This window comes from Castor canadensis, chromosome 10 (assembly GCF_047511655.1).
Source record: "Castor canadensis chromosome 10, mCasCan1.hap1v2, whole genome shotgun sequence".
Lineage (NCBI taxonomy): Eukaryota > Metazoa > Chordata > Mammalia > Rodentia > Castoridae > Castor > Castor canadensis.
The window spans coordinates 134,770,796-134,796,681 of record NC_133395.1 but is presented as its reverse complement, the minus strand read 5'-3'; the positions used below and the strand labels follow the sequence as shown (position 1 = coordinate 134,796,681).

The window sequence follows — 25,886 nt, the reverse complement described above, 5'->3', positions numbered from 1 at the left end:
AAGTAAGTTAAAATTGCAGAAAAATTGATAACTAAGTTTGTGTTCAGATCGTGCCAAGCAGAAGGCCATGGAGTGAATGGAAATCATGAAGTATTACTTTTTTCCTTGGCTAACTTCTTTCCTTAGTTTACTTCTATGTTTAGTTGCTTCTACTTTGTAAAATACATGAATAAATTCAGCATTTATGTCATAGTGACAGCATTCCCCCCAATTTACCAATCTCACATAAGCTAATTTGTGACACAGAAAGGTGTTTTAGTAGAACAGACTCTTTCTTGTTTTAGGTAAACATCCAAATTGACACAAACAGAAAAAATCACCTCCTCTAGAACATTTTTAAAGGTAGTTTTTGAAATGTTACAAGCCTTTCTCATATAAAATCTCTTCTTACAACTCTATCTTTCTACACACATTTTTTTTATCACTCTAGGCAGATATTTTTCATCTGTTCAGGAGGAATTCTGCTGTTGCATTTGAAATGAGTTTATATAAATCAAACTGCACACAACACATGGGTATATTTGTCAAAGAAAACCCTATATATTGCTTTTACAGGATTTGAAATAGTATGATATCAGATACACAGAAAACAGAAAACACATCTAGTTTCAAAGGTACTTATAATATGCTATTTATGTACACATTACCTTTGTAGATATCTTAGAGCTAAGATTGACTTGACTATTCTTCACTCATAAAAATGGAATTATGAATCAAATCTTTTTCCTTTGTTTACTCAATTTGTGTTCTAGCCCTGCAAACATTTCATCAGCTGCTGTGAATTCTGGAGCAGAATTGTCAGAGCTCCATCAGTTTTTAAATACTTGACCCATTAACATTCTGTCATTTTGTAACCACTTTGCACACCTGAGATGCTATTCATCTTGAATGGTGATGCTTTTTCCTAATTTTACCCTACATTTATTTTGATCCTCAAAGACTGGTCCAGGAAAGGCTTGAAGAAAATGTGAAATGGGCCTGCTCAGTTTGATATTCCTAGAGGATGCAGTTTTAAGTTGGGTTGATAAGGTCCCAAGTTGGGTGGTATTAGAACCCAGTCTTTGCTCACACTTGAAAAAATAGTGAACTTGGAAGATAAAACTTCAATATCTCCTTAAAAACTCAGAAAAGACAAACAAGTAGTCAAATTGGCCACATAAATCTGAGGGCAGCTGAGATCCTGAGCCATATTCATTTGCTAAGTCTAATATGCTTAAAGACACTACTTCTCATGAAAGCTACTGGCAGACCTGCTCCCTCGGTGCTGGAAGGAGTCATGCCATGAGACTTATTCTACATGGAAATGCAACTTTTTACTACTTGCCAACAATCTTTATTACACTAGCTGTACATTATCCACAAGAACCATACAGCTGGGAAAAACTTTCTATGCAATTCACGGCTATTTCTGAGTTTATCAATTAAATGACTCTTGGTCCCATGTTCAGGGTATCTTATGGCCAACAGAACCCTTGAAAAAAGAAGTTCTATCTGTGCCCAAGTTAGTGTCATTTCTCAAGAAAGGCAGTAAAATGATAACTCTTCAACTGTATATGCAGAGGCAGTTCCACTTGGGAAATACATGGTATGATGTTTTACTATATTGTTGAAGAGGAAAGAATAATTATGCATGCCTGTTCTATCACAGTTGGTCTGTAGAAACATCACTGGGAACATTGCCAGTTGATGGAGATTATTAAGGCTGGTGCTTTTGGAAGTTCAGAATTTCATATTATTTTAACCATTACCTCATCATTCCATAAAAGAAGCCTAGAGTAAATGCATTAATGCAAATCTTTCCAGCACTGAAGAGATAATGCTTCTATCAGATCATAAAACCCCAAACTTCTTGCTTGCCTGGTAGCTGTCTACAAGGCAGGCTACAGAGAAAATGTCTTCTTTCTATGACCATTATTTCAAAATGGCTGATCCAAAATCTGGGTTCTCTGGTTGGCAATGATAAGCACAAGGAGATGGTCAACAAAACTCTTAAGGAAGGGATTTTTTTCCCTTCTAATGACTGCAAGAGGCATCCCTTGTAATGTTCCTAATGTCTGTACTCTACTTGTTTTGATTGAATTCTCTGAATGTCCTTTTTCCTGAGCCTAACCCTCTAAGAAGGCTTGTTCTACCATAGCATCACTTGCATTTATGGGTCTCCCTAATCACTTGTTATAAATGAATGAACATAATATTTACAGTTACAAGGTTGTCTTGGGGATTCAATGAAAAAATACATGTGTTGTACATAAAGTACTTACTACAATATTTGGCTCAGACTAAGTACTTTATACCTTCCCTTCCCCACTGCTGTTCCTATTACTGCACTACTGCCATCACTAATATTAAGGGAAATATATGCTGAAAAACTTCTTAGAGTCAAAAAAAATACATCTTTGTTTGAAAGGAAGAAAGCTTTTGTTTCTTAAGAAATTATAGAATCACAGAGAATTGCAAGAATAATTGAAGAATTGCACATCCTTCATCTGGTTTCTTCCAATGATTGCATCTTACATATAATATGGTAGCAAAATAAGTAAATCGACCATTGACATAAAGTGTATGTCATTTAATCATATGTATGAACTTGAATAAGTACCACTGAGATCATGATACAGAACTTGCCACAAAGATCCTTCTCTGCTTATCAGTCACACCCTGCCTTCTCATGCTACCTTCCCTAATTCCTGGAAACCATAAATATTCATTGCTGTAGTTTTGTCACTTTGTGTGTGTACATATACATGCACATATGCATATATATATAAATATACATAGAACCATACAGTATATAATCTTTGGGGATTTTTTTTTGGCAGCATTGGGGTTTGAATTCAGGGCCTCACACTTGCTAAGCAAGTGCTCTTTCCACTTGAGTCATTCCACCAGCCCAGGATTTTCCATTGAGCAAAGTGCTCTTGAGATACATCTAAGTTGTTTCTATCAACAGCTTCTTTTGTATTGCTGAGTATTACATTCTAGTGTGGATAGGAAACACCTCTTAATGCTGGCATTGCAGCTCCATGATAACTGCCAAATACTTTTAAGCACAGGCACCATTTCAAGATCTCTCAGTGCTTTCTCTGCCAACAAGTAGGATCAAGCATTGCCTTTTTCCTTTTTATGAAAGGTTTGCAAAGCCAAAAATTAATTACATAAATATGGGTAGAAACTCTTTTTTTTTATTACAAGGAAAACATTTTAAAGCCACTTTATAGCATTATTTCTTATATAGTAATTAACATGATATTAAAAATCATTCTTATATTATGCTTTAAGTAGGGTCTGAGATGCTAAATCCTTGTTAACCTCCTTTGGTCAATCCTATCTATATGCAGATAAGACAAAATGCATTTTTAATATCTGTAATTGTGTCGACTTTCTTATATCAGTACAAACTGGTAATATTTCACTGTATTTGACAAGATGTCCTAAACTCTTCTATAAATCTCATATCCTTGTTTAGGTACAAAGTATATTATTACAACATCATATTTGATTATGAGTAACAGAAATATTTGCTGAAAGAACAGAAGAGTCCCTACGGTATAAGAATGAGAACCCCTTCTTCCCTGTAATCAGGGAAATTCCTGGCTTGTGTACAGGCCACTCTATCATCTGTGGAGTTGAACTTTAGTCTAAGGAAGAAGAATTGCCTAAAATATGTAAATAGATTGTTTATACTCCTAAGTCACCTGAAATGGTACCATGATGGTTTATGTTCAGTGTCTCACTCAACAGAACATATCAAAGAACTTGATTTGGGGTGCTTGCTAATTTCTGTGGTAAATACTCCCATTATGGCTGACTTCAAGCTACCAACATAAAGTAACTGAATGGAGAGCTGAGAAGAGATAGGTAGCCTCAGCTCCTGGCAGGATGAGCTAGTTCTAGTACCTTACTAGCTTCCTCCACTTTCACAAAGCACACATTTAGGGGAAGGTAACAGAGCAAGTGGACCCTGGGAGTTTAGCTCTTCCTAGATCTGGAGTTCAACTCTTCCTAGTTTTGGTGCCCCAAAACAGACAATGGCGTTGAGAAGGGGAGAACTTTAACTACTTTCCAAGTTCTTTAGTGAGTTCACTTTAGTCAAATGATCTATTTCCTAGGCTTTGTGAAGCAAGGTGCCACAAAAGTTTTAAGAGTTTCAGTTACCCATGCTTGGTCCTAGACACACAGGCTTGTTGAAGAGCTTTGTTTGTGTAACACAACAGTGACTAACCTCTTGCTCATCCCGTTCCTTCAATAAGGCTCCAGAAACAGTTTTGCAGGCAAAGAGAGTGTGGTTTTTTGTCTTTGTGCTATGTTATGCAACCATTTTCAAAAAAAGACTTTACTAAACACAAAATGCCTTACTCTAAGAATAAATAAATTTCTTTAGGAGCCTAGACAAGCCATGGCATTGTGTTGGAAAAAAAGGCTGGAACATTGTTGGTGCAATACTCTTTCTGATTGGAGTATTTGTCAATTTTAGGTGTGTTTTGTGCTCTTGGGTAACAAAACAATGGGAATATTGATTAACTGGACTCAGGGTGATCGTATCAACAAAAGAGCCCTTTCTTCCATACCTATTTGCCTTTATGAATTAGAAAGCTACGTGCTGTGATAATTTAGACTGCAAAACAGGTTGATCTGGACAGCAGACACTAGGTCTCAATTGAACTGATCAGAAGAATCACCTGGAGGAGCCCCCATTAAATGTACACACTCCTGAACTCTACCACAATTAGATGAAATTGGAATATTACAGTTTTAAAATTTTACCACTGGAAATACGGCCCCTAGAGCAGTAGCACTGCGATCACGTTAGAGCTTATTCTAAAACACGAGGTCCCACCTCAGACCTGAAGGCAAACTCTGAATTTATCAACATCTCCAAGTAATTCACGCATGAATTAAACTTGAAAACAACTGCTAAATCCTCCTTTTCATTTGGTAAGAAGCACATAACATAAAATTTACCCTCTTGAATTGGGGGCATGATCCATGTAGTACAGCCTAGCAAGTGTGAGGCCCTGAGTTCAAACTTGGTCCTGCTAAAAATATGACCACCTTATCCATTTTAAGTATACATTAGTATTAACTATATGCACGGTGCTGTGCAAAAGATTTATAGAACTTTCTCTCTCTCCCTACGTCCTGGTACTTTCACTCTCCTTCTGTTCCTGTGAGTTTGGCTATCCTAGGTGCTTCAAGTAAGTGCAGTCACGCTGTATTTGCCTTTCTGAGACTGACTTATTTCACTCACCATGTTCGTAAGGTTCACCCTTGTCATAGTGAAAAATAGTTCTCCCTTCTTCTTAAGTCTGACTAATATTCCATTGTATTTATATAACACATTTTATCTATTCATCTGTCCACAGACACTTAGATTGCTTCCATTTCTTAGGTACTGTAAGTACTACTGCAGTGATCATGGCTGTGCAAATACCTGTTTGGGATGTTTTCAATTATTTTAAATTATTTTGAATTATTTTAAATTACACCAAAAGGAAGAGTGCTAGACCATATGGTAGTTCTATTTTTACTTTTCTAAAGAACCACCATATTATTCACCATAGCAGCTGCAACTTTTACATTTCCAGCAACAGTGTGCAAGGGTTCCAGTTTATTCCGTCTAATGCTCTCCTAACTGAGCTATTTTGGCAAATTTCAACGGTTCCAATTTCTCTTCATCCTTACTAGAGCTTGCAAGACTCTCTCTCTTTCTCTCTCTCCTGTTTGTCTCTCTCTCTTTCTTTGTCTCCTCCTCTTCTCTCTGTCTCTGTCTCTCTGCTTTACAGCAATGCTATCATAGAGAGTATAATATGATATCTCATTGTGATTTAAATTTGTATCTATCTGCTGGTTAGTGATGTTAACATCTTTTCATATTAGCTCTTTGTATAATGTCTACTCATATCCTTGCCTGTTTTTAATTAGACTGCTTGCTTTATTGAGTTGTAGGAGATCTTTGTTTTGGATATTAACCTATTCTCAGATATACTGTTTGCAAATATATTCTCCCATTGCACAGGTTGCTCTTTCACTGTTTAGTGTTTTCTCTTCTGCCCAGAAGTTTTTGTTTGATATAGTTCTATTTATTATTTTTTTTTCTTTTGCTGTCTGTGCTTTGGGTGTCATATCAAAGAGGTGATTGCCAAACACAATGTCCTAAAAATGTGTTTTCTTCTAGGAGTTTATAGTTTTAGGTCTTGTCTTTAGCTCTTTAATCTATTTTGCATCAATTTTTATATATCATGTAGAGGCTCACCTTTATTCTTCAGCAGGTACTTATCCAGTTTCCCCAACACCATTTGTTAAGGAGACTGTCCCTTTGCCAGGGTGTTATTTTGGCACTCTTGCTGAATATCATTTAGCCATATCCATCATAGTTTATTTCTGTCCTTTTAATTCTGTTCTATTGCTCTATATAACATCTTTATGCCAAGAGCACACTGTCCTGATGCTTAATAGTATGTTGTTTTGAAATTAGGAAATGGAAGGATTCCAACTTTGTTCTTTGTTCAACACAGTTTTGGGTATTCATGGGCCCCTTGAGAGTCCATATAAATTTTTAAAACTTTTCTACAAAAAAATTTGCATTGAGAGTTCTTATAGGAATTTTACTGAATTGATAGAATGCTTTGGGTAGAATGGACATTTTAACAATATTGAGTCTTATAATCTACAAATATGAACTGTCTTTCTTTTATTTATATTGTCTTTGGTGTCTTTAAGCAGTGTTATGTGGTTTTCAGTGTACAAGCCTTTACCTCCTTGTTTATGTTCACTCCTAAATTTTGTTCATGTTTGTTTGTTTGAAACAGGGTCTTATCATTATTTCTTCCTTCCTTTATGTCAAGTTTTGCATCATCTATTCAAATGCTCTGATATGTATATATTTATAATATATATATATAACTTATAATCATTTTATCTTTCCAGTAAGCTAACCCATTTATCACTATATAATATTCTCTTTTGTCTCCTGTTACAAATTTTGCTTAAAAGTTTGCTTTGTCTGATATAAATACAACTACTCCTTCTCTACTTAGTTTCTACTTTGGATGTGATATCTTTTCCCATCTTTCACTTTCAGATTATGCATGTCCTTAGTTGGAAATCAGTTTCTTATATACAGCATATAGTTGGATCCTGTTTTTGTTTCAATACATTCAGACAATCTGCCTTTTAATTGGGCATTTGTCTATTTTACATTTAAAATAATTACTGATAGGGAAGGTCTTACAATTGTCATTCTGTCAATTGTTTTCTGTATATCTGGTATCTTTCTGTCCCTCCTTTCTTTTCTTTCTACATTCTTTTGTATATCCTTGATATTTTTGGTGATAAGCTTTTATTTCTTTCTCTTTTCCCTTAGGGCATATTTCATTAGATATATTTATGACTACCACTGCAATTCTATAGCACATATTGTTATAATAATCTGTTTCCAACCTGACAACTTAAGGTTAGCCCATATGAAAACTCCTTTACATTCTGCTCACTCTCACAAAAGTTACCTTTTTATAATACATATCCATTAACATAGATTTATGATTACATTTTATGCCTTTGTTCTTTAAATTTAACTTTTGCTCTTTGAATCTAACACCAGATATAACAAGTTTTGCACTTACAATATTATAAGATTGTGTTTTACAATACCATGTATATACAATTGATGTATGTATTTACCTTTACATGGGAATTTCACTAAGGTTTTAGCATTCTTTTGTGTGATTTATCATCCTTTCATTTTAATATGAATGAGTTCCTTTACCATTTATTGTAGGGAAGCTATAGTGATAATGAACTTTAATTTTGTTTATATGGGAAGGTCTTAATTTCTCCTTCATGTTCGAAAGACAGTCTTGCCAGACATGATATTTTCAGTTGACAGTTTTTTTCTTTCAGTATTTCAAATATATCACCTTATACATAATGAGTCCCTTTTTCTTGCCATCTTTAATATTCTTTTTATGTTTCTGATTTTTAATAGTTTTCATACAATGTCTTGAGGTTCATCTCCTTGGATTAATCCTAGTAGCAATTCTTTAAACTTGTTGAATTTATGTACCCAATCCTCTCTTCACATTTGGGGAAATTTCAGCCATTATTTCTTCAAACAGGCTCTTTGCCTCTTTTATTCTTCCTTTTTCTTTTGTGAATTCCATAATATGTATATTGTTCTCCTGAATGTTGTCCTATGAGTTCCTTAGGCTCTCTTCACTTTTCCACATTATTTTCTTTTAGTATTTTGCCTCAATAATTTCTAATGTCTTGTTTTCAGTGTGCTGATTGTTTGTTCTACCTAGTAAAGTCAGCTGTGAATTACTCAAATCAGTTATTGTATCCTTTAGCTCCAGAATTTTTCTCCTCCATTTCCTTTTCCTCTACCTTTTTCTCTTCCTTCTTCTTCAGTCCATGTTCATCTTCTATGTATGTTGATATTCTCATTTCATTCTTGTATCAGTTTCTGATTTAGTTTTGTTGTCTATCTGTGCTTTTAAAAATTCATCAGGTGGTCAAATCATGGTTAATTTTAATTCTTTGTCTGGTAATTGATCTATTGCTATTCCTTTAGGATTGGTTTCTGAAGGTTTAAATTGCTCCTTTGATTAGGCCATGTTTACTTATTTCTGCATATCCTTTATGTTGGGACTTTGACATCTGAAGAAGCAGACATCTCTCCCAGTCTTTGTAGTCTGGTCCCTTACAGGGAGGACTTGATCTAGCTAGAGATTTTATAGGTTTCTAAACCTTTTCTGGGGATGAGTCCTTTCTAGGCTGTTGTACGTAATTTCCTAAACAGATTTGCCACTTTCTACTCCAGAGCTCCCCCTGGTGTCTATATGAGTTTTTGTGGCTTGCTGTAAGAAAGCTGTGAAGTAAAGCTTCCCATATTGTGTGTTCTACAATTGACTCCAAAGTCAGACCAAGTCCAGATGATAGCCTTTGTTCTCATGCGCCTCATCCTAGATACTTAGATTCAAGAAAAACAGAAACTCCTCCTTTTGGCAAGCCCCTCCAAACCCTCAAAAAATCATAATATTGGATGTATCTTCCATTCTCCTCACATCCCCATGGAAGAGTCAGAAGTTGGGAACATTTTCCTGATGACTTCATATTATGCTGAGGTTATGGAGTGGGTGGCTTCCATCAGTGAGTACCATGAGTTTTCCTACCATGCTTTTTTGTGTGCTTCACCCCAAATGAGTGCAGAAACTGCTTCATTGGTTCTATGTATTGTTGCTAAGTCACTGTCTCCATTGGGGAAGAGGGACTCCCTATTCTCTTATCTTGCTGACATTACTCCCCACTAGTAAATCTTCTCAAATGTCAATTCTAATATGCCCTAGGATGGGCTATTAACATGTAATTAATTCATTGCTTGAAGGTGGTGGGAAAACAATAATTAATTCATTTCATTTCATTTATTCACTAATTTAAAGAGACTTATGGTGGATAATGGTAGAAGATATGGAATAACAAATATATTTAAAATATCACTAAAGTCAAACCTAAGGAAGGAAGGAAACAATCTCACTAGAATTAGTCCAGGACCATTAAGTTAGCTCTGACTTCTGGAAAACAAAGGCAATAGGGCAACATAGAGAGTAGAAGGCAAAAGAAGAGCACGTTTCTTACTGGTTGATAAATGATTTTGGTTCTGGGCTAAAAAGTCCCAAACTTTTCTCTTGATTAAAGAATAGTTTTAGTTCTGGGCTAAAAAGTCCCAAACTTTTCTCTTGATTAAAGAATAGTTTTAGGGGAGGACAAAGGAGAATGACAGAGGGGGGGGGAATTTTACTATTATATATGGTAAGAGCTTTTGTAAATGTCACAATGTACCTCCAATACAACAACGATATAATAAAACTAGATAAAAAAGAGAATAGTTCTACATTTTGATGGTGAGTTTATTAGAAATCTCTTTATGTAAAAGATTACAAAGAGACAGATAATGCCTTCATGGCAGTTTTATAGAAGACTCAGTTGTTGGTTTAAGGCAGTGTATAATATCAATACCCAGAGATGCCCTGGGCTGCTTTCCTGAATTACATTTTAAATTCTAACTCATGGTATTTCTTTGGGATGCAAAAAGTTTTCATAGTACTTATGAGGGATGATAATACTTACCCATCCATTTTTTTTGTTTTCTTTGGGTAAGCGTTAAGCTACTAGAGCCTCACCATTCAACTTCTTAGCTCAGTCGTAGTCTGTAAAGTTACTCACTGTCCTGGTGAAACAAGTCCTCTAGCCATCTTTGCAATCTCTGATGCTTGACATTTCCCTTATACAGGGAACCACTGATTCAGATTCCTGATCAGAAATTTCACTAGGTTACTTTCTTCAACTTTTAAAAACAAAATAAATAATCCTGTTCAGAACAGACGTCTTATTATAGGACAGTGGTTCTTAAGGTGTGGTCTTGGACCAGTAGTATCAGCATCACCTGGCAACTTGTTAGAAATGCAATTTCTTAGGTCTTGCCCAGAACTACTAAATTAGAAATCTTGAGTGTAGGGCTCAGCAATCTGTGTTTTAACCTGTTTCCTAGGTGATTTTGATGCATAGTAAAGTTTGAGAATCAATACTTTAGGAATTCTCAATGGCCTTTGGATGTGCTCAGTTGGAGCAGAAGTTCTCAGAATTTGCTGCTGACTGGAGTTGTACCTGGAGAACTTTAAGAAATAATGCCTAGGTCTTGGGCAAACAGACTGAATCAGTTGACATGGAGTATGGCATGGCATCAGGATATATAAAAAGCTCCATGGATGATCGCAATCTATAGCAAAATTTGATAATTACAGAAATGGGATGTACTGATGTTGAGATTATATATATTACAACTTTTGGGTTTGGATACTAGATAACAATAGCAAAAACCTTGCTATACTCTACAAACACTTCTAGATTTGCAAAAGTCTTGCACATGTAATCGCTTAATTTTTACAATAAGGGGAGTAATGGCATCCTCTTCCAGCTGATAAATGCAGACTCAGTAACTTGCTAAAGATACTGAATTTAAATTTGAGATCCAATCACATAGCTTACCTTTGTGTGACAATTTAAGTAACGCTTCTGCCTAGGTAGCTATGTTTGGGTAAGAAAGGCATTTGTCCTCTCATTAGATGCTGAGCACACTCAGCACATTTGGTTATTTTGTAGTCTGGCTCAACGAGGCAGTTGAGAAATCAGACTTAGATGCAGATGAACACTTGTGAAAGTCCCTCTGAAATAACTTTTAGTTTAGCCTTAATGGTTTTCTAATTTGTGAGCCAATCATCTGGATAAATGCCAAATTAACTGGATAATTGCTCAAGCCTGCACCTCACTTTAATTGGACCATCAGTTACTTGATGCTGTTTGAGTTTTCTGCCAGGGTCAGATGTCCTCCATCAGACAGGGTGGGAGAATTCCCTTAACACTGGACCATTAGATAGAATTTCCTCAGGACACAGTGCAATAGTGGTTACCAGAGGCTGGTGGAGTAGAGAGGAGAGAAAGATGTGGGAAAGGCTAATCAATGGGTACTAAATCACAGATGGGGTAGAAATTCGTAGGGTTAACTATGATAACAGTTGTGCACTGTATGTCTCAAAAGGTTAGAAGAAAGGTTATTAAATGTTCTACTCATGAAGAAGTGATAAATGTTTGAGATGATAACTGTTTAAACTCATTCAAACAGTATACACACATATATTGAAACATCACTCGGTACCCCTTAATAAGTACATTTTTTAAAAAAATGTTTTAATGAATCAGTTATAAAAGAAAGAAAGAATTCCCTCAGGACAAGCAATTTCTGTTCCATACACAATCCTGGCAAAGTCAGGTCATACTCAAAAGACCTCCCGGAAGATACCCACTTGTTCTTAGGGACATCACATTACATTGTGAAACTAAAAACACTGTAATAAACTAGTTATGCTGCCTTCTGTGATTCAGATAAACTGGAGAAAGTAAGCAAGCATTTTGGTTGGCACACTATCTTGACCTGTGTAGAGAATGCTATTGGTACTTTCAAGTAGCTTCTATTTTCTGGGCCAGCAGCTGGGAATGTTGGGTGCTTCCCACCTCCAGCTTCCCCCTTCTCTGAGAGATTTGCCCATTCCATTTTATCACCTAGCCCCTTCACCTTCACCACTACCAAAGGGGTAGGCCAGGGATTAACTGGTATTGATATTTAAATAAGGCCAGCCTCCTTCCCTCCTTCCCTGGAGGTAAGAATAACCTCAGGTGCAGTCTATGTTTCAATAATTTCCTTTCTCCATTAGATCTAGGCTAGAGTTTATTTAACTGAGACCTTGTCCTTGCTGGGCTTTTCCTTCTCTCTTTTTTTCTGGCTTCTTTTATTGATTTTTTTTTTTCCCCTAGAGAATGCTCATTCAATGATTATAAGTATCTGAATCCTTGCCTCAGGCTCTGCTTTTGAGAAGTAGATGTCCTATATTCCATAATTATATATGCAGCATAGCATTCGATATCAAGCATGACAGAAAACTTCAAACCTTGCAATTCAATCAGAAATTCTAGTCACCAAGATGATAGTTGAACTAAGTGTACACAAATACTAAACATGAGTAGAAATATTACACTAGAAAGGTTATTTTTAACAAAAATATCTAACTTTGTTATCATTACTTTTTAAGTTATTAATAGAAGATTCAAGTTTCCCCATGATTATAAGATTGTATTCACTCCAATTCCAATATATCTTCATGAGTAGAAGAGAGGGACAGGATGATGGCTGTCACCCAGGAAACTATGCTATATCCCAAAGATGTCCATACAGTGTGTTACCCAAGTGAACTTAATCTGTAACATAGATTAATACAGGAAAAAAGATTGGGGATCAGTTGCATTGGGGATCATAAAACATGATGAATTATAATTGGTCAGTTACAAACAAGGACATTTCTATTTGATGTAGTTATAATTAGTCCTATTAATAAACTGACCTCAAGGTAAATCTTTCTAAGGCCTTTTCCCACCCAGTAAGTAAATCACCTAGCACCTCGGTTTAATTATTTAGCAGATTCAATCCATTAAATATAGACATGTTACATATATATTCAATGCCAAGATAGAGCACATAAAATAAGACCAAGGGAAAAGTCAATTAAATATAGGCTTCCTGACCATTTCTTATTCATGACTGGAGGGCTGTTATCTAGCATACATGGAATCACCTCTCTAGCACTGAGAAATCCTAACATTTGCTCAATAGCTGGAACCAGCATAATTTTTTTCCTTATGGAGAAGCATCTTGTTTCATTTTTCAACCTAACCGCTAACATAGTTAATAACAAATCTGTTATTTGACCCCAAAGAGTCAAAGTATTATTATTCTGTAAGAAACAAAGTGTCTTGTGGAATACAACATTACAGCTTATTCCAGTTAGTCAAATGTTAACTTATTATGTATTTATAAATAGTCAACTGTCTTCTCCCTAGAGGGGGACTTCTAAGGATTTACCCAGTCAACACTTCCCTTTAGTTCACTTGAAATCTATTAATGTGAGGTTTTGGAAGGGAAAAATGGAATATTAAATAGGGATTTTCTAAGCTTATCATTTAAGAATATCTGAAAATGGTTACTGACTTAATTTCCATCTTCCTTTATCATTTCAGCTCTGCCTATACATGCTTTATGCATGTGAGTCAAAATTTTTGAAAAAAACATACAGGATTCTCTATGCATAGGACACTTTACTTCCAAAATGATGGTATTAAGAGGTAGAGCCTTTGGAAGATGATTAAGTGATGAAGGTGGAGCCCCCCATGGGTGGGATTAGATCTACATGCCAGGCACTGAGAAGGGAAGAGTCAGGACATTGACACTGGACAAATAAACAAGGCATGCGAACCCATTCCCTTTGTGTGCTGTATTCATAATTCTTCCATAATATTCTTGTAAAGGAGAACTACTGCTGATATCCTCTAAAATAGAGGAGTGCCAGTACTTTTCTATTAGGGTTTTTAGTTTTTATTCTTATCCCTTTTTGCCTTCAAAAAATAAAGATATTTCTATTATATATATATATATACACACACACACACACACACATTGTTAGCTTGGTGTTTTGAAAAATGCCTATAGAGTCATCAATTTACTCAACACATGCTTTCAATTGTCTCTTTACTTAACTCATTAGCCCATTTTATAATATCTCAAGCCCATTTACTTAACAACCTCATTCTTTCCTTCATTTAATATGAGGGCCGACTATGTGCTTCAGTATTGCATTCAGTCCGGGGATACAATGAGGAGTTAAACCTTGACATCATGGAGAAGTTAAGGTGCAGTGGGAGAAAAAAAAGAGGGAAAGCACTGCAGGTGGGATCAGTGTGTGGTGTGGAGGAAGAGAGGGTGACAAAGATGCAGAACAGAGAGGTCTGTGTGGTTGAAGGGCAGGGAGGAAGCAACACATGGATGCTCCTGAAGGACAGACCATTAGTGCATCATCTAGAAAATTCAGATGTGGAAGAACAACAGCTTGCTGTGGAAAAAAGCCTTTTCAAATCAAGTCCTTTCTTACACCCTCCAAACAGGAGTTTGTACCAAATCAGAATGATCACAGCAGACTCTAAAATATTTCAGATACTTTGCTTAAGTTGGGAGAGTGGTCGATAGCAGAATAAAAATGAGTACCAAGGGAACCGTCTTGCCCATTGTAAGCATCAGGAGAGGCTGATTTATAAAGTGGTCTCTTCTTGTTGCTTGTAGACTACCTTACTTGTTTCTCAAGCAATATCTTCAGCCTAAAGATTTCTTTACACTTTCTCTTGGATAGAAACAGTTATACTTGGCAAAGAACTTGTTACTTTAGTGATTTAAAGAGTTTTTATTTTTTTTCTTTCCAGTATAAAGACTTACCTATTACACTAAGCTCTGCATTGGAAAATATAACTCCATGTTTGTTCTCTGCCACACACTGATACATGCCTGCATCTGAAAGATTCACTACTGTTATGTTGAGTGTTCCTTGCTCCATTTGAATTCTATCCTGTGAAAGAAAAGAGGGACACAAAAAACAATGACCTTCCACATCCGAGACCTTCAGGCAATTTTGCTACATGCTATATCAAGGGGGCTTAATGGGAAGAAAATAGTCATCATATAAGCTATTTACATAACATGATCTATTTATCTGTCAACTAAATTTGTGGCAGGTCAGATGCTACGTGGAACAACTAGTACATCAGTTGGTAAATGGAATTTAAGTGGTAGGATTCTCTTGAGTTCTCACTGATTTAATAGTGAAACTATTCAGATTAATAGGCCCTATAAACAGATGAACTTGAAATTTAAAATGCTTTTTTTGCTCTAAGGCTTATGGCAATTGGGGAGGGATAAAAATATAACCAAATTTATTGTTTAAAGTTTAGAACACTGAAATAATGATCAGGCAACAATTTGAGGGTTCACAGGATTATAATCTCCTTAGATGAGGCAGAGGCAAATATTTAATACATGTTGAGGTTTACCAAAAATAATTATTAATAATTCATGCTCCTGTACTTTGTTATTCTTGATGATAGGATTTAGACTTAGGATCGTCTGCTAGGGATCATCATTTACACTTAGATCATCCAATCTGAAGGAAGGATTTACAGTGTGTTGGCAGAAGAGAACTTTCTTATTTGTTATCCTGAAGACATACAACTTGAGTATCAATTTCCATTAGTATCAAAAAGGATCTCTTCCTTTCCAGGAGATTTGCCATTAAAAATATAGTGCGCGCGCGTGTGTGTGTGTATGTGTGTACATGTGCACACACACAAAGAAAATAAGTGTTTGCTGCATCGCTACAATTTACTTGAGTGGACATTTTATGAGGCTTTGACCAAATCTAAGCATCCATGGTCCCTCACATAAAGAGAGGCAAGTGTCAGTTACCTGGACACCTACATTCTAGCAATTTGAGTTTGGCTTTTATAATTGAGGAAATGATGGCCCTCAGAAGCCTTCCAGGGAATGGGGGAAGAAGCGTAAGACAGGGGGTAGTGAAGAAAATAGTCCCCCTTTTCTTCTGTTGCCCAGAGCAGGCACTCTTTCTTTCCTAGGTATCTTAGGTGGGAAAGAAATCTGAGCATGAAAAACTGTGTCTTAATGTGGGGCCTGAGGAAAATGTTAAAGTCTAGTTAAAATTTGAAGTGTGGTAGGAAAACATAATAAGGAAAATTAAATTGGACACAACTGTTCCTCATTCTGTGTACCTCTCTCTGCTTTGATCAGATTTTTTTTTTCCTGTCAAAGTCTTATTTTACTTAGATTGGCATTCCTGTATCATATCAATACTCCTCTTGTGGATTCTGGGATAGATGTGTACTTTAGCAAAGTTATGCATTCCAGACCTATTTAACTTTCCCATTCTAAAGCCACAAATGTTAATCTGTGAAGTCCAAAGATCTAGTATAGAAGGTTAGCCAAATACGGCCAGAGAATTGCATTTATGTATAATTTCTGTTTACCAACTTCATTCACTTTCACTTTTTCTACTATTAATGGCATTTAGTTGCCTATTATTTTGGAAATGACTCACCATTTTCCTGTTTCCATAGCAATGAGGCCACATAAAACATTACCATCCATACTAAGACCCAATTAACATCAATTTACTTACCCGAGTTAACAGTGGTTCACCATTTTTTAGCCACCTGTATGTAGGCTTGGGCCTCCCATTTGCTTTACAGTCCCAAAAGACATTTTCTTCCATGGCCACATGGATATCACTTATTTTTTGAATCCAATTAGGTTGAGCTATAGCAGTTAAAAAATCAAAGAAAATGCATATATTCAGTACACTCAATCTGTTTTTATCATATGCAATCATGGGGCAAAACAGGCTTTTAATAGAGATCTTTGTCCACATGTACAGGACAGAAATTTAGGGGGTACGTATACCCTGTTCTCAATAGTATGCTTGTGGTCCATGTTGTTGGTCTTTTTTAACCATCAAAGGCAGAATGGATAAAGTTTCCATTAACCATACATCAAAATCAACTGTCCCTCTCCCTCAAGTGTCTGTTATTATGTTTTCTTTTTAATAGGAAAAACTCCTCAAGACCATCCCACTTTTGGCTGGGGTCATAAATTCCCATTTACTACCACTGTCCCAGATTCTTCTGCATTAAGAGGCTACCATGTGACTAAGTTCATGCCAGTTGTATATGTATGAAAGTAGAGAGGGCAACTCTGGGTTATTTACTTAGAGATACTTGCACTGGATTCTTCTTGCCTCTTCACACTCATTGGAAAATGGTGGTATGTGAAATAGCCTTGCACACAGAGATAGAAGCTAAATGGGATGGCACTGCTTACCTGCAATCTTGGACCTTGAATGACCTGTGGAGCATAGCAGCCCCAGACACACTGGCATATTTTTGTAGACATGAGAGAAATTAGCTTTATATTTAAGCCACTGCATTTTGGGATTTCTTTTGTTAAAGTAGCTTATCCTCTCCTTAACTAACACATATAATTTTCTCAGATTTTATAGACAAACTTTGTGTCTCCTTTCTCCCTCAAGGCTATCACTGTTCTCTTATTGATTGAATCCATAATGATCGAATGCCATCCACAGAAGTATGGCCCCAGAAGCCCAAATCCCTGAGTGAGTACATCAAGTTCTGCCCATAGTCTAACAGGAGTTCGAAAAGCAGTTCTTACATTGCCCACTCCTAAACACCACCCCACTACCCCACATTGTACCACATTCTTCATGCTTCAATTGAAGCCATGGTCTTTTGTTCCTTCCCTGGTATCAATGGATATAAAGAAGATGGTAATTCCATGTCCATAAAATTCTTCAGAAATATCAAAACTTGCCTCAAGCACAGTTCATGCTGTTAACTATAATGGTAAATATATTAGATAGAAGACCTTTTGCCCAAATTCATGTAAAAGATAACCATAGCTATCATTCAAGAATCTTATCTGTTCACAGGACATTTCTATGGGTAACGCCTACTGATGTAATTTCAGTAATCAGTGTTGATATTAGTATTTAATTAGAAGATGCTACTCGATATTCTTAATATGTCTCTTAACTGACTTCACCTCAATATCTTTGTTCAGTAAGGCTTCAAGTCATTTGTAATGTAATTCAAAAGGAAAATTGCTAGTGTTGAGGCCAAGCTGTGTCTCTCACCTTCTCAATAATAAACAAAACTAGAAAAACATTCAATGAGTCACTTAACCAGCAGAGGTCTCTAGGTCCTTAAATAAATGCTGCTTTCTTCTTTTGCCATCTATAAGCAATTTCATGTTTTTCAAAAAGCAAAACACAATTTTATAAATCCTCTACTGATGGGGATGATGCATGGCTGTATAAGAGGGGAGGCCAAAAGGGTCAACTTCAAAAAAAGTTATAACATCAACAAGCATTAACTTGAATGAAGGGTTATAACCTACATCCTTGAAAGAGCTACAAGTCTGCTACTGTTCTATGTCATCCTGCTGCTAATGCACAGAGAGCTCAAAAGGCAATACCTTTCCAGAGCTCTACTGGGAGAATCCAAAGTGCAGCCCTGATATGACTAATAGTAGTGTGTACCTGATTTTACATTCAACCTGCTGAATATTTACCCCCTATGGAGTCTGGAAACAAAGCAAACAATAAAAGTACAGAAATCTGTGTGGAATATTAACAATGAAGCCAACTTTTGAAAGAGAGTGAGGAAAAAAAAAAGGAAGGACAAATATAACTTATAAAGCAATGTCAAGTTGAAGTTCAAAAAGGAAACATCAAAATCACATGCAGAGACATGAATTTCAATGTCATAGATTTCCTGCAACACTTGGGCTTATTCTTTGCTTTCTTTCAAAAAATATAGAGAGCTGGAAGCAAAATCTTGCCATCTCAGAATTTTAAAAAGACCTTGCAAAGTTGAAACTAATTAGTTACTGCAGAGGACTCATTCTGTCTTTTACAACAAGGTTATGGAGGTCAAGGTGTTTGACAAGAATATACAATGGTAGTTCTTCCTGTTGGCCAAGGTGAAATCAACAACTACTTTGGTGTTTGCAAACCATCATCAGGTAGTTTCTTTGTTTTTAAAGTAAAATCAACTCACAGAAGCTAAATTTGACATAATATAAACATACTCCTCTTGAAGTGAATATGTTTATATTATGGACATGATGGGCCCATGGAGGTCAAGAATTTAATATTCAAGCAAAGGCACAGAATGAGGTAGTCTTTATTTTAATGTGTCAACTGCAGATCTACAGGGAAAAAGCATCATAGTTACAGTTTTCACTCCTACTCACTTAGATTAGATGAATCATGTATCTAAGAGGGTGAGGATTTTTTTTACATTAGAATAAAGTCCTGCGCTTGCTAGAAATGTTTCATATATTTCCATATCTCTTTGGATCACCATGTTCAAAGTTCTTGGATAAAAACATTTCGTTTTAGTGCATTATAAAACATATCATCTGTACCTCTTTTTGATAATGCATCTGGGAATATGCTGGCACTTACTATCAAAGTTGAACTACATTTTCCAACTCCATGTTAAAATACAAGCTCAAGCTCAGAGGAAGGTTTGAGCAGGTTGGTTCAGTACTATTATCATACATTCCTCAGTAAGCTCTCTTTGGTAATGTATGTACTTCTCACGTATTAAACAGAATTAAACAAATTCATATATTAAAGCAGGAATGTCTGTTTGAGACTTTTGCATTCTCTAAAGGTTTTAAACAGAAGAATCTCTTCTCTAAGACATCCAAAATCTTATCTCATGTTATAAATTCAAGTATATTCAAGTATATAAATTCAAGGTATGCTGAGATTTGACCCTGTCATACTGCTAAGTCTGTTAGACAGATGAACAATCACTTCATTTCAATCTTCTGTTCAATAACTGCCAGAAATGCCCTGAATCAATGTTTGTGTATCCCAGCCACTGAAATCATACAAGCATCTTATCCAATAATAATTTATATTTCAAGCAGATATAATTTGAGCTCAATGGGTCAAACAATTCTCAGATGTGTCTGGCTTTCTACTTTTCCAATACCAGAAGTTTTTAACAGAAAGAAATGCGAGCATGGACCTCAATCCTTAGAGACTTAAAAATCTAAGAGAAATGACAATGATGCCAAAACTCTTTAAATAACTAGTTCAAAAATTGACAATTACATTGTCAATACATTAACAACGATCTTATTACTTATACAATCTTAGAGAAAATGAATCATTTCTGGGAAATATGGGTAACATTAAGAAGTTTTTTGGTAGTGGGTTTTATAAGCCTGGAAATAATAATTGTCTACAGTTTTCCACTTAAATACAGACCCTTTCAAAATCTTTATATTCACCCCGGGATTCTAATATTGTTATGCTAATAGAATTATCAAGATATTATAAATTTACCTCTAATACAATGTTTCCACTATAAACATTTTCTATTGTGATTTCTCAGAATTCATAATTACAGATTTTTCTTAAGCTTCAGACTTTCAATTTACAAACATTAGTAGAAGAACGTGTCTGTTTTGTAAGGATCCACATATTGCAGGGTAGAGTAATAACGCTGACCTTTGCTCAACCATGATAATTTCTACTTGTCTGAATTCAAGCTCTCATCCATTCCCCACAAAACACCAATCATTATCCACATAGGGGTTTTCAAACACAATTCTATGAATCTTTGAGGGTTCTTGGAAGATGCCCTCTTCAACTTGAGCAGCCTTTCATTGTTTTAAATACTGAACATTTCTTATAAATTCTCATTAGTTTGTAAAAAAGTGGATTTGATGATTTAAACATATACATGCTTTGAAAAATACTATGTTGATATGATATAGAAGAGCTTTGGACATGGAGCTTGGAGATTGAAAGCCTAAAATTTCTCCTTTGATTTGAGGGAAGTTTGAACCTGATAATGTCTAAAGTTCCTTCTGACTTTAATTTGTGAAGACTAGCCTTTAGATTGCCAGTTAAGCCAATGGATTCATGGTTCTCCTGGTTTTTCTGTTATCCATAGACTCCTGTTTAAGATTTCTTTGTCTCTATGTAAGTTACAATTGGCTTTTGCTTCTGGCAATGACAGAGGAGGTACCATCGGCTCATCCCTATTGCAGATAACAATGATAAACTCTGAACAAAATATAAAATTTGACTATGTGAAGATGTACTAGAAGGTAACCCAGTGTAGACATATTTCTATTAATATGTATTCACCAACAAATAAAACAAATATGATTATAGAAAGTAATCTGTATGTGAAATAATGGGTAAAGTTTGTAAATGTGTTTCGTATGTTGTGAATGTTATACAAAATAAGCGACCACAACCATTGTTTCTTATCTTTAGGTTAATATTTAAAGTCCTCTACCATCTGGTCTCACCAAGTTTATCTATGTCTCCCAACTTACACCCAGTGAAGCCTCAGTTCTTGTCGAATAGAAGTGTTTGTCCTCAGTTCTAATAAGCCAATTCTGCCTCCATGCCTCTGTTTTTACCATCTTATCTTTAGCAATTCTCCTCCCTTCATCTCCTAAATGTTACTTTGCAGTACTACCTCCTCCATGAATTTTTCCTGACCTGTCAATTGCAATCCTCCTGAATGTGTTTAGCTTACTTGGCACAAGCAGCATAATTGTTCTATACCAACACTTGTATTATTTTCTTATGCTTTTGTTTAGCTGTTTTTCAGTTGCTAACCAACTTCAAAAAGTGCATATTTTTCTCTTCCTAGGGATGCTGTAGTCAATTCAGAAATTTGTAAATGTCATAGAATTAAGAAATTTAAACTATCAATATATTTATTGTTTTCAAAAGCCTTAGGAATGATTCACTAAGCCCACTTCTATCCAGATAGACCAAGTTATGACTCTAGCATAACATGAATTTACATTTCTTTTTTATCACCCAGTGTTTCTTTGAATTTCCCTTCCTTCCTTCTGTCCTTCCTTCCTTCCTTCTTTCTTTCCTCTACTTGAGGACAGAACAACCTAGACTCACACTTGGTAGACAAATTCTCTGGTACTTGAACCATGCCCTCGAACATGTTCTTACTAGGCTGAATTCATCTCCTCTTTCTTCCCCCCAGCCCCCAACTGCCTTAAGTTTCAAATGCTTATTTATGGAATTTCTTACCAGTATTAACAGTTATATATAGTATTTTATGCACATAATTTTTTAAAGCCTCATAACAAGCAATCTGCAAGTTCGTGGAATTATATCCACTTTATAGTAGAGGCCCAGGCATTAACGTCCAGATTCAGAAAGCAGCTCAGTTAGAACTGGCAGATACTCCGGCTTGGCTCCAACTTCTCTTCTCTACCTAGAGACTATCATAATATGTCTGCAGCCAATGGCAACAGACTGTTCTTTTGGGCTTATGGTTTCTCCAAGCATGGTCTAAGGACCACTGTGGGTCCCTAGGTCCCTGAAGAGAATCTCTAAGACCCTCTCTTTCTAATCACATGCCTGTTATAAGACCACAACAACATATCATGACAGACTACATATAGAAACACATATGAGAATCCAGCTTCCTTCTGTTAAGACAGATATTAAAGAGATTTTTAAAAAATATATAAGCAATGCCACCGTTCTCAATATTTTCTTGTCTGGAAAATGATAGTTGGTTTCTTAAAATTTGTTAATTATGTTAACATGTACTGGTTACATTTTTGTCATTTTTAAATTAAGTACTAAATTAAATCCTCAGTTTTAATTTATAATATGGTAGATATTGGTAGATATAACTTACGTTAAATAAAAGCTCTTTGAGGTTTCCAATAATTTTTCAGGATAGAAAGGACTTCTGAAACCGAGTTTGATAACTCCTCCAGCACATAATCAGAGGAACATTCACATAAATGGATCCACTTATGTAAAGCTTGGTATAAGTAAATTCAAATAGTATCCCTTAGTGGATAAAAGTATAGTAGGTACATTTTGCCTTCTGTGGCAGTATGCATTTCAATATATTGTCCTTGATATGATTCTTTCATAGCTTAAGGTGACTCCTGGGGTGAGGAGCTTTTGTCACCACTACAGTATTATTTCACACTGTCTGTTATTTACCACAGGTTCTTGGTGTGCACTCCTTGAAAAATTGCAGCGACCCAATTTATTGGAGCCAGATAAAAGAAAAGAAACAGGAATTATTGACTTTATCTTAAGTGACACTCGGGGGAATTGAGGATCCCAGTATCAGTTCTGCTTAGGACAATTAAGCAGAGCATTGCTCTAGTGTGAAATTACCTTATCTTCTGTGCTCATTTTTTGGTCACTCTGTCCTTTAAGCCACTTTGCAGTGCTGAATAATATCTAGCTATCACATATACACAAAACATCCATGGGAAATTAGGATGCTGTGCTGCAGAATGCTTCTGTAGTCACTTATTGATGACCTTAGAGATATTCAGAAACCACCTGCAGCATCATCAAGCCTACAGTTTTACCTTTAGAGCCACAATTCTGTAGCTTACAACATCTAGCTTCCATGTAATTGGAAGATGAAAAAGGAAGAAAAATAGAGCTCTTTTTGAACTCAATAAGCAGGTGACCAACTTAGAAAATAGAAAGTGAAAAAGTCAATTGTTTATCCAGATGTTTTCATTTGTGACATTGGTTGTAGAAAATGTGCAGAAAGAGAATAGCGTGACTGGTGGATCTTTCCCTGATCCATTTTATTAAAATGCTTTATAGGTAGAAATAGCAATACATATATTATAGCTGAAAGCAATTCTACTCATACCTCTGTTTTCCACTCATTGTATGACCTTGAATACATTACCTCTCTGAGCCTTATTACCCTTATTTATAAAAATCAGTGGGTTGGCTCCAGTAGTTCCTTTCAATTCTAGCATTAACCAGATTCTGTGAAATATATCCTTACTACTCAAATATAATATTCCCTATTTCCTAATGATAAATATGGTTTTGCCTTATGATACCTGTTATATACAGGAGAAATTGTACAAAAAACAGTAAGCCTCAGGTTCTTTTAGTTCACAGTTCATTCTTATAAATGATGGTTATAATTCTATCAGTCTATTTGTACAAAAAGGAAGAGTGACTACACAGATATGATAAGGTAGAAAGATGAGTAATTTTAAAATGAATTAAATGCATTCTATACTTTCCTTTCCTTACTTCAAAGATAACTGCCTCAGAACTCTCATATACTTTGTGTACATAGACAGGCTACAATGCCTGGTATGATGGCAAGATGGAAGTGTTCCAGAGCAGCAGGAGTTCTTTCTCTTGAGTGTAGTTTAATCTTCAGCTTCACTATACCATTTTTCCATCCTAAGCATAGATCTGTGATTCCAACAAGTTCCCTAGACATGCAGCATCAGCATTACCTTCAAAATTATTTGAAATGAAAATTCTTGGGTGCCGCACCAGACCTACCAAATCAATATTTGTGTGTATACAGGGCCCGGAATTCTGTATTTTAGTGACTTCCAATTTATTCTGATCTACACTGAAGTTTCAGAACCTCTAGTGTAGCATTTGGAATCTAGCACTGCTTCTCACTATGTACATTTAAATCACTTACTTTAATCTCTTTGGGAATCAGTTTCTTTATCTATAATCTGGGTATTTGTAGGAATGAAATGAGAAAGTCCTACTGGCTCTCACTCCAAAAATACATCTCTCATCTTTCCATTGTTTTCCTCTCTCAGGTGTGGGGTGTGGTTCAAGTGGTAGAGCATCTGCCTAGCAAGTGTGAAGTCCTGAGTTCAAACCCCAGTCCCATGCACAGATACACACACAAATTACAAAAAAAGATGTGGCACAAGTAGCAGAGCACCTGTGTAGCAAGCACAAAACCCAGAGTTCAAATCCCACCACAAGAAAACCAACAAAAACAACAAAAAATTCTTTTCCTCCTTTAAGTTCAAGCCACCAACATCTCTCACACAGATATGAGCCTACTGATTTTCCTACTTCTGTTCTTGATTCCACAAAGCAACCAGAGTGGTCTTTTAAAATGATGGATCAAGTTGAGTCATTTCCCTGCTTAAAATCCTCCAAAGTCTTCTCTTGTTACTGAGAACAAAGAGAATAAAACCCAAACTTCACTTGGCTTACAAGGTACTGCAAGCCTTTGCCTTGCTTTTTATGATTTACTTACACTAGCTTCCTTGCTGCATCTCAAACATGTCAAACAGTTGTCTGCCTCAGGCCCTTTGCACTTCCTTACCTTCTGCCTGGAATGTGCTTTCCTATGGAAGTCTAGCTCATTTTCATCCTTCAGGTTTTGGCTCAGAGGACAATTCTTAAACAAGCTCACCCTGACTACTTTATCTTACAAAGACTTTCTGTTGCTCCCAGTTACTTTCTATCATACCAACCAAATTATTTTCTTCATAACTCTTACCACAATACGAAATTTTCTAGGCCATTTATTTGCTGAATAGCACAATGCTGTTAACTTTTAGTGAAATATAGGGTTCTTGAGGACAAGGATTTTTCTTGCAGCCCTAGTACCTAACTGTGTCTGCTACATGGAAGGCAATGAAAAGATATTTGTTGAACAAATGTATAATGTATTAAGTCATTTAGGAAGATTTCTCCCTTTGGTAACAAAGATTTGTAATATTCTACTTGAAAACAGATCTAGTTTTAGGAAGTTTTTCATGTTGAAAATTGAGTGAAAGAGCAGATTTAAGCTAGACTATGCTAGCCAAGTGTAGGTCATGGCAAAATAAACTGAGAAGAAGGGGTAGGGTAAAAATGTTCTATGTCTGGATTCATTTCAGTTTTTCACACATTTCCAACACACAGGCACAGTAGAAACACATGAACCAGGAATAGGGACTGCCACACAGGAAAGGCAAACACAATAGAATTATGTCCAGTAAGCTTTTGAAAGGTTTATGATTTTAAGGCAAGAAGGAAAAATAATGCCATTTTGTT

At 35.8% G+C, this 25,886-nt stretch overlaps 1 protein-coding gene across 10 annotated transcripts in view; it reads right to left on the bottom strand.

The window, feature by feature from the left end:
• Cntn4 (contactin 4) overlaps positions 1-25,886 on the bottom strand; it is a 905,834-nt gene that overhangs the window by 138,019 nt on the left and 741,929 nt on the right. For all 10 annotated transcript variants that reach the window (XM_074044274.1, XM_074044268.1, XM_074044270.1 and 7 more), the window contains 2 exons: positions 16,620-16,756; positions 14,870-14,999 (listed from right to left, as the gene is read on the bottom strand). In XM_074044274.1, coding sequence (XP_073900375.1) covers positions 14,870-14,999; positions 16,620-16,756 — 267 coding nt within the window. The remainder of the gene's footprint in view (positions 1-14,869; positions 15,000-16,619; positions 16,757-25,886) is intronic.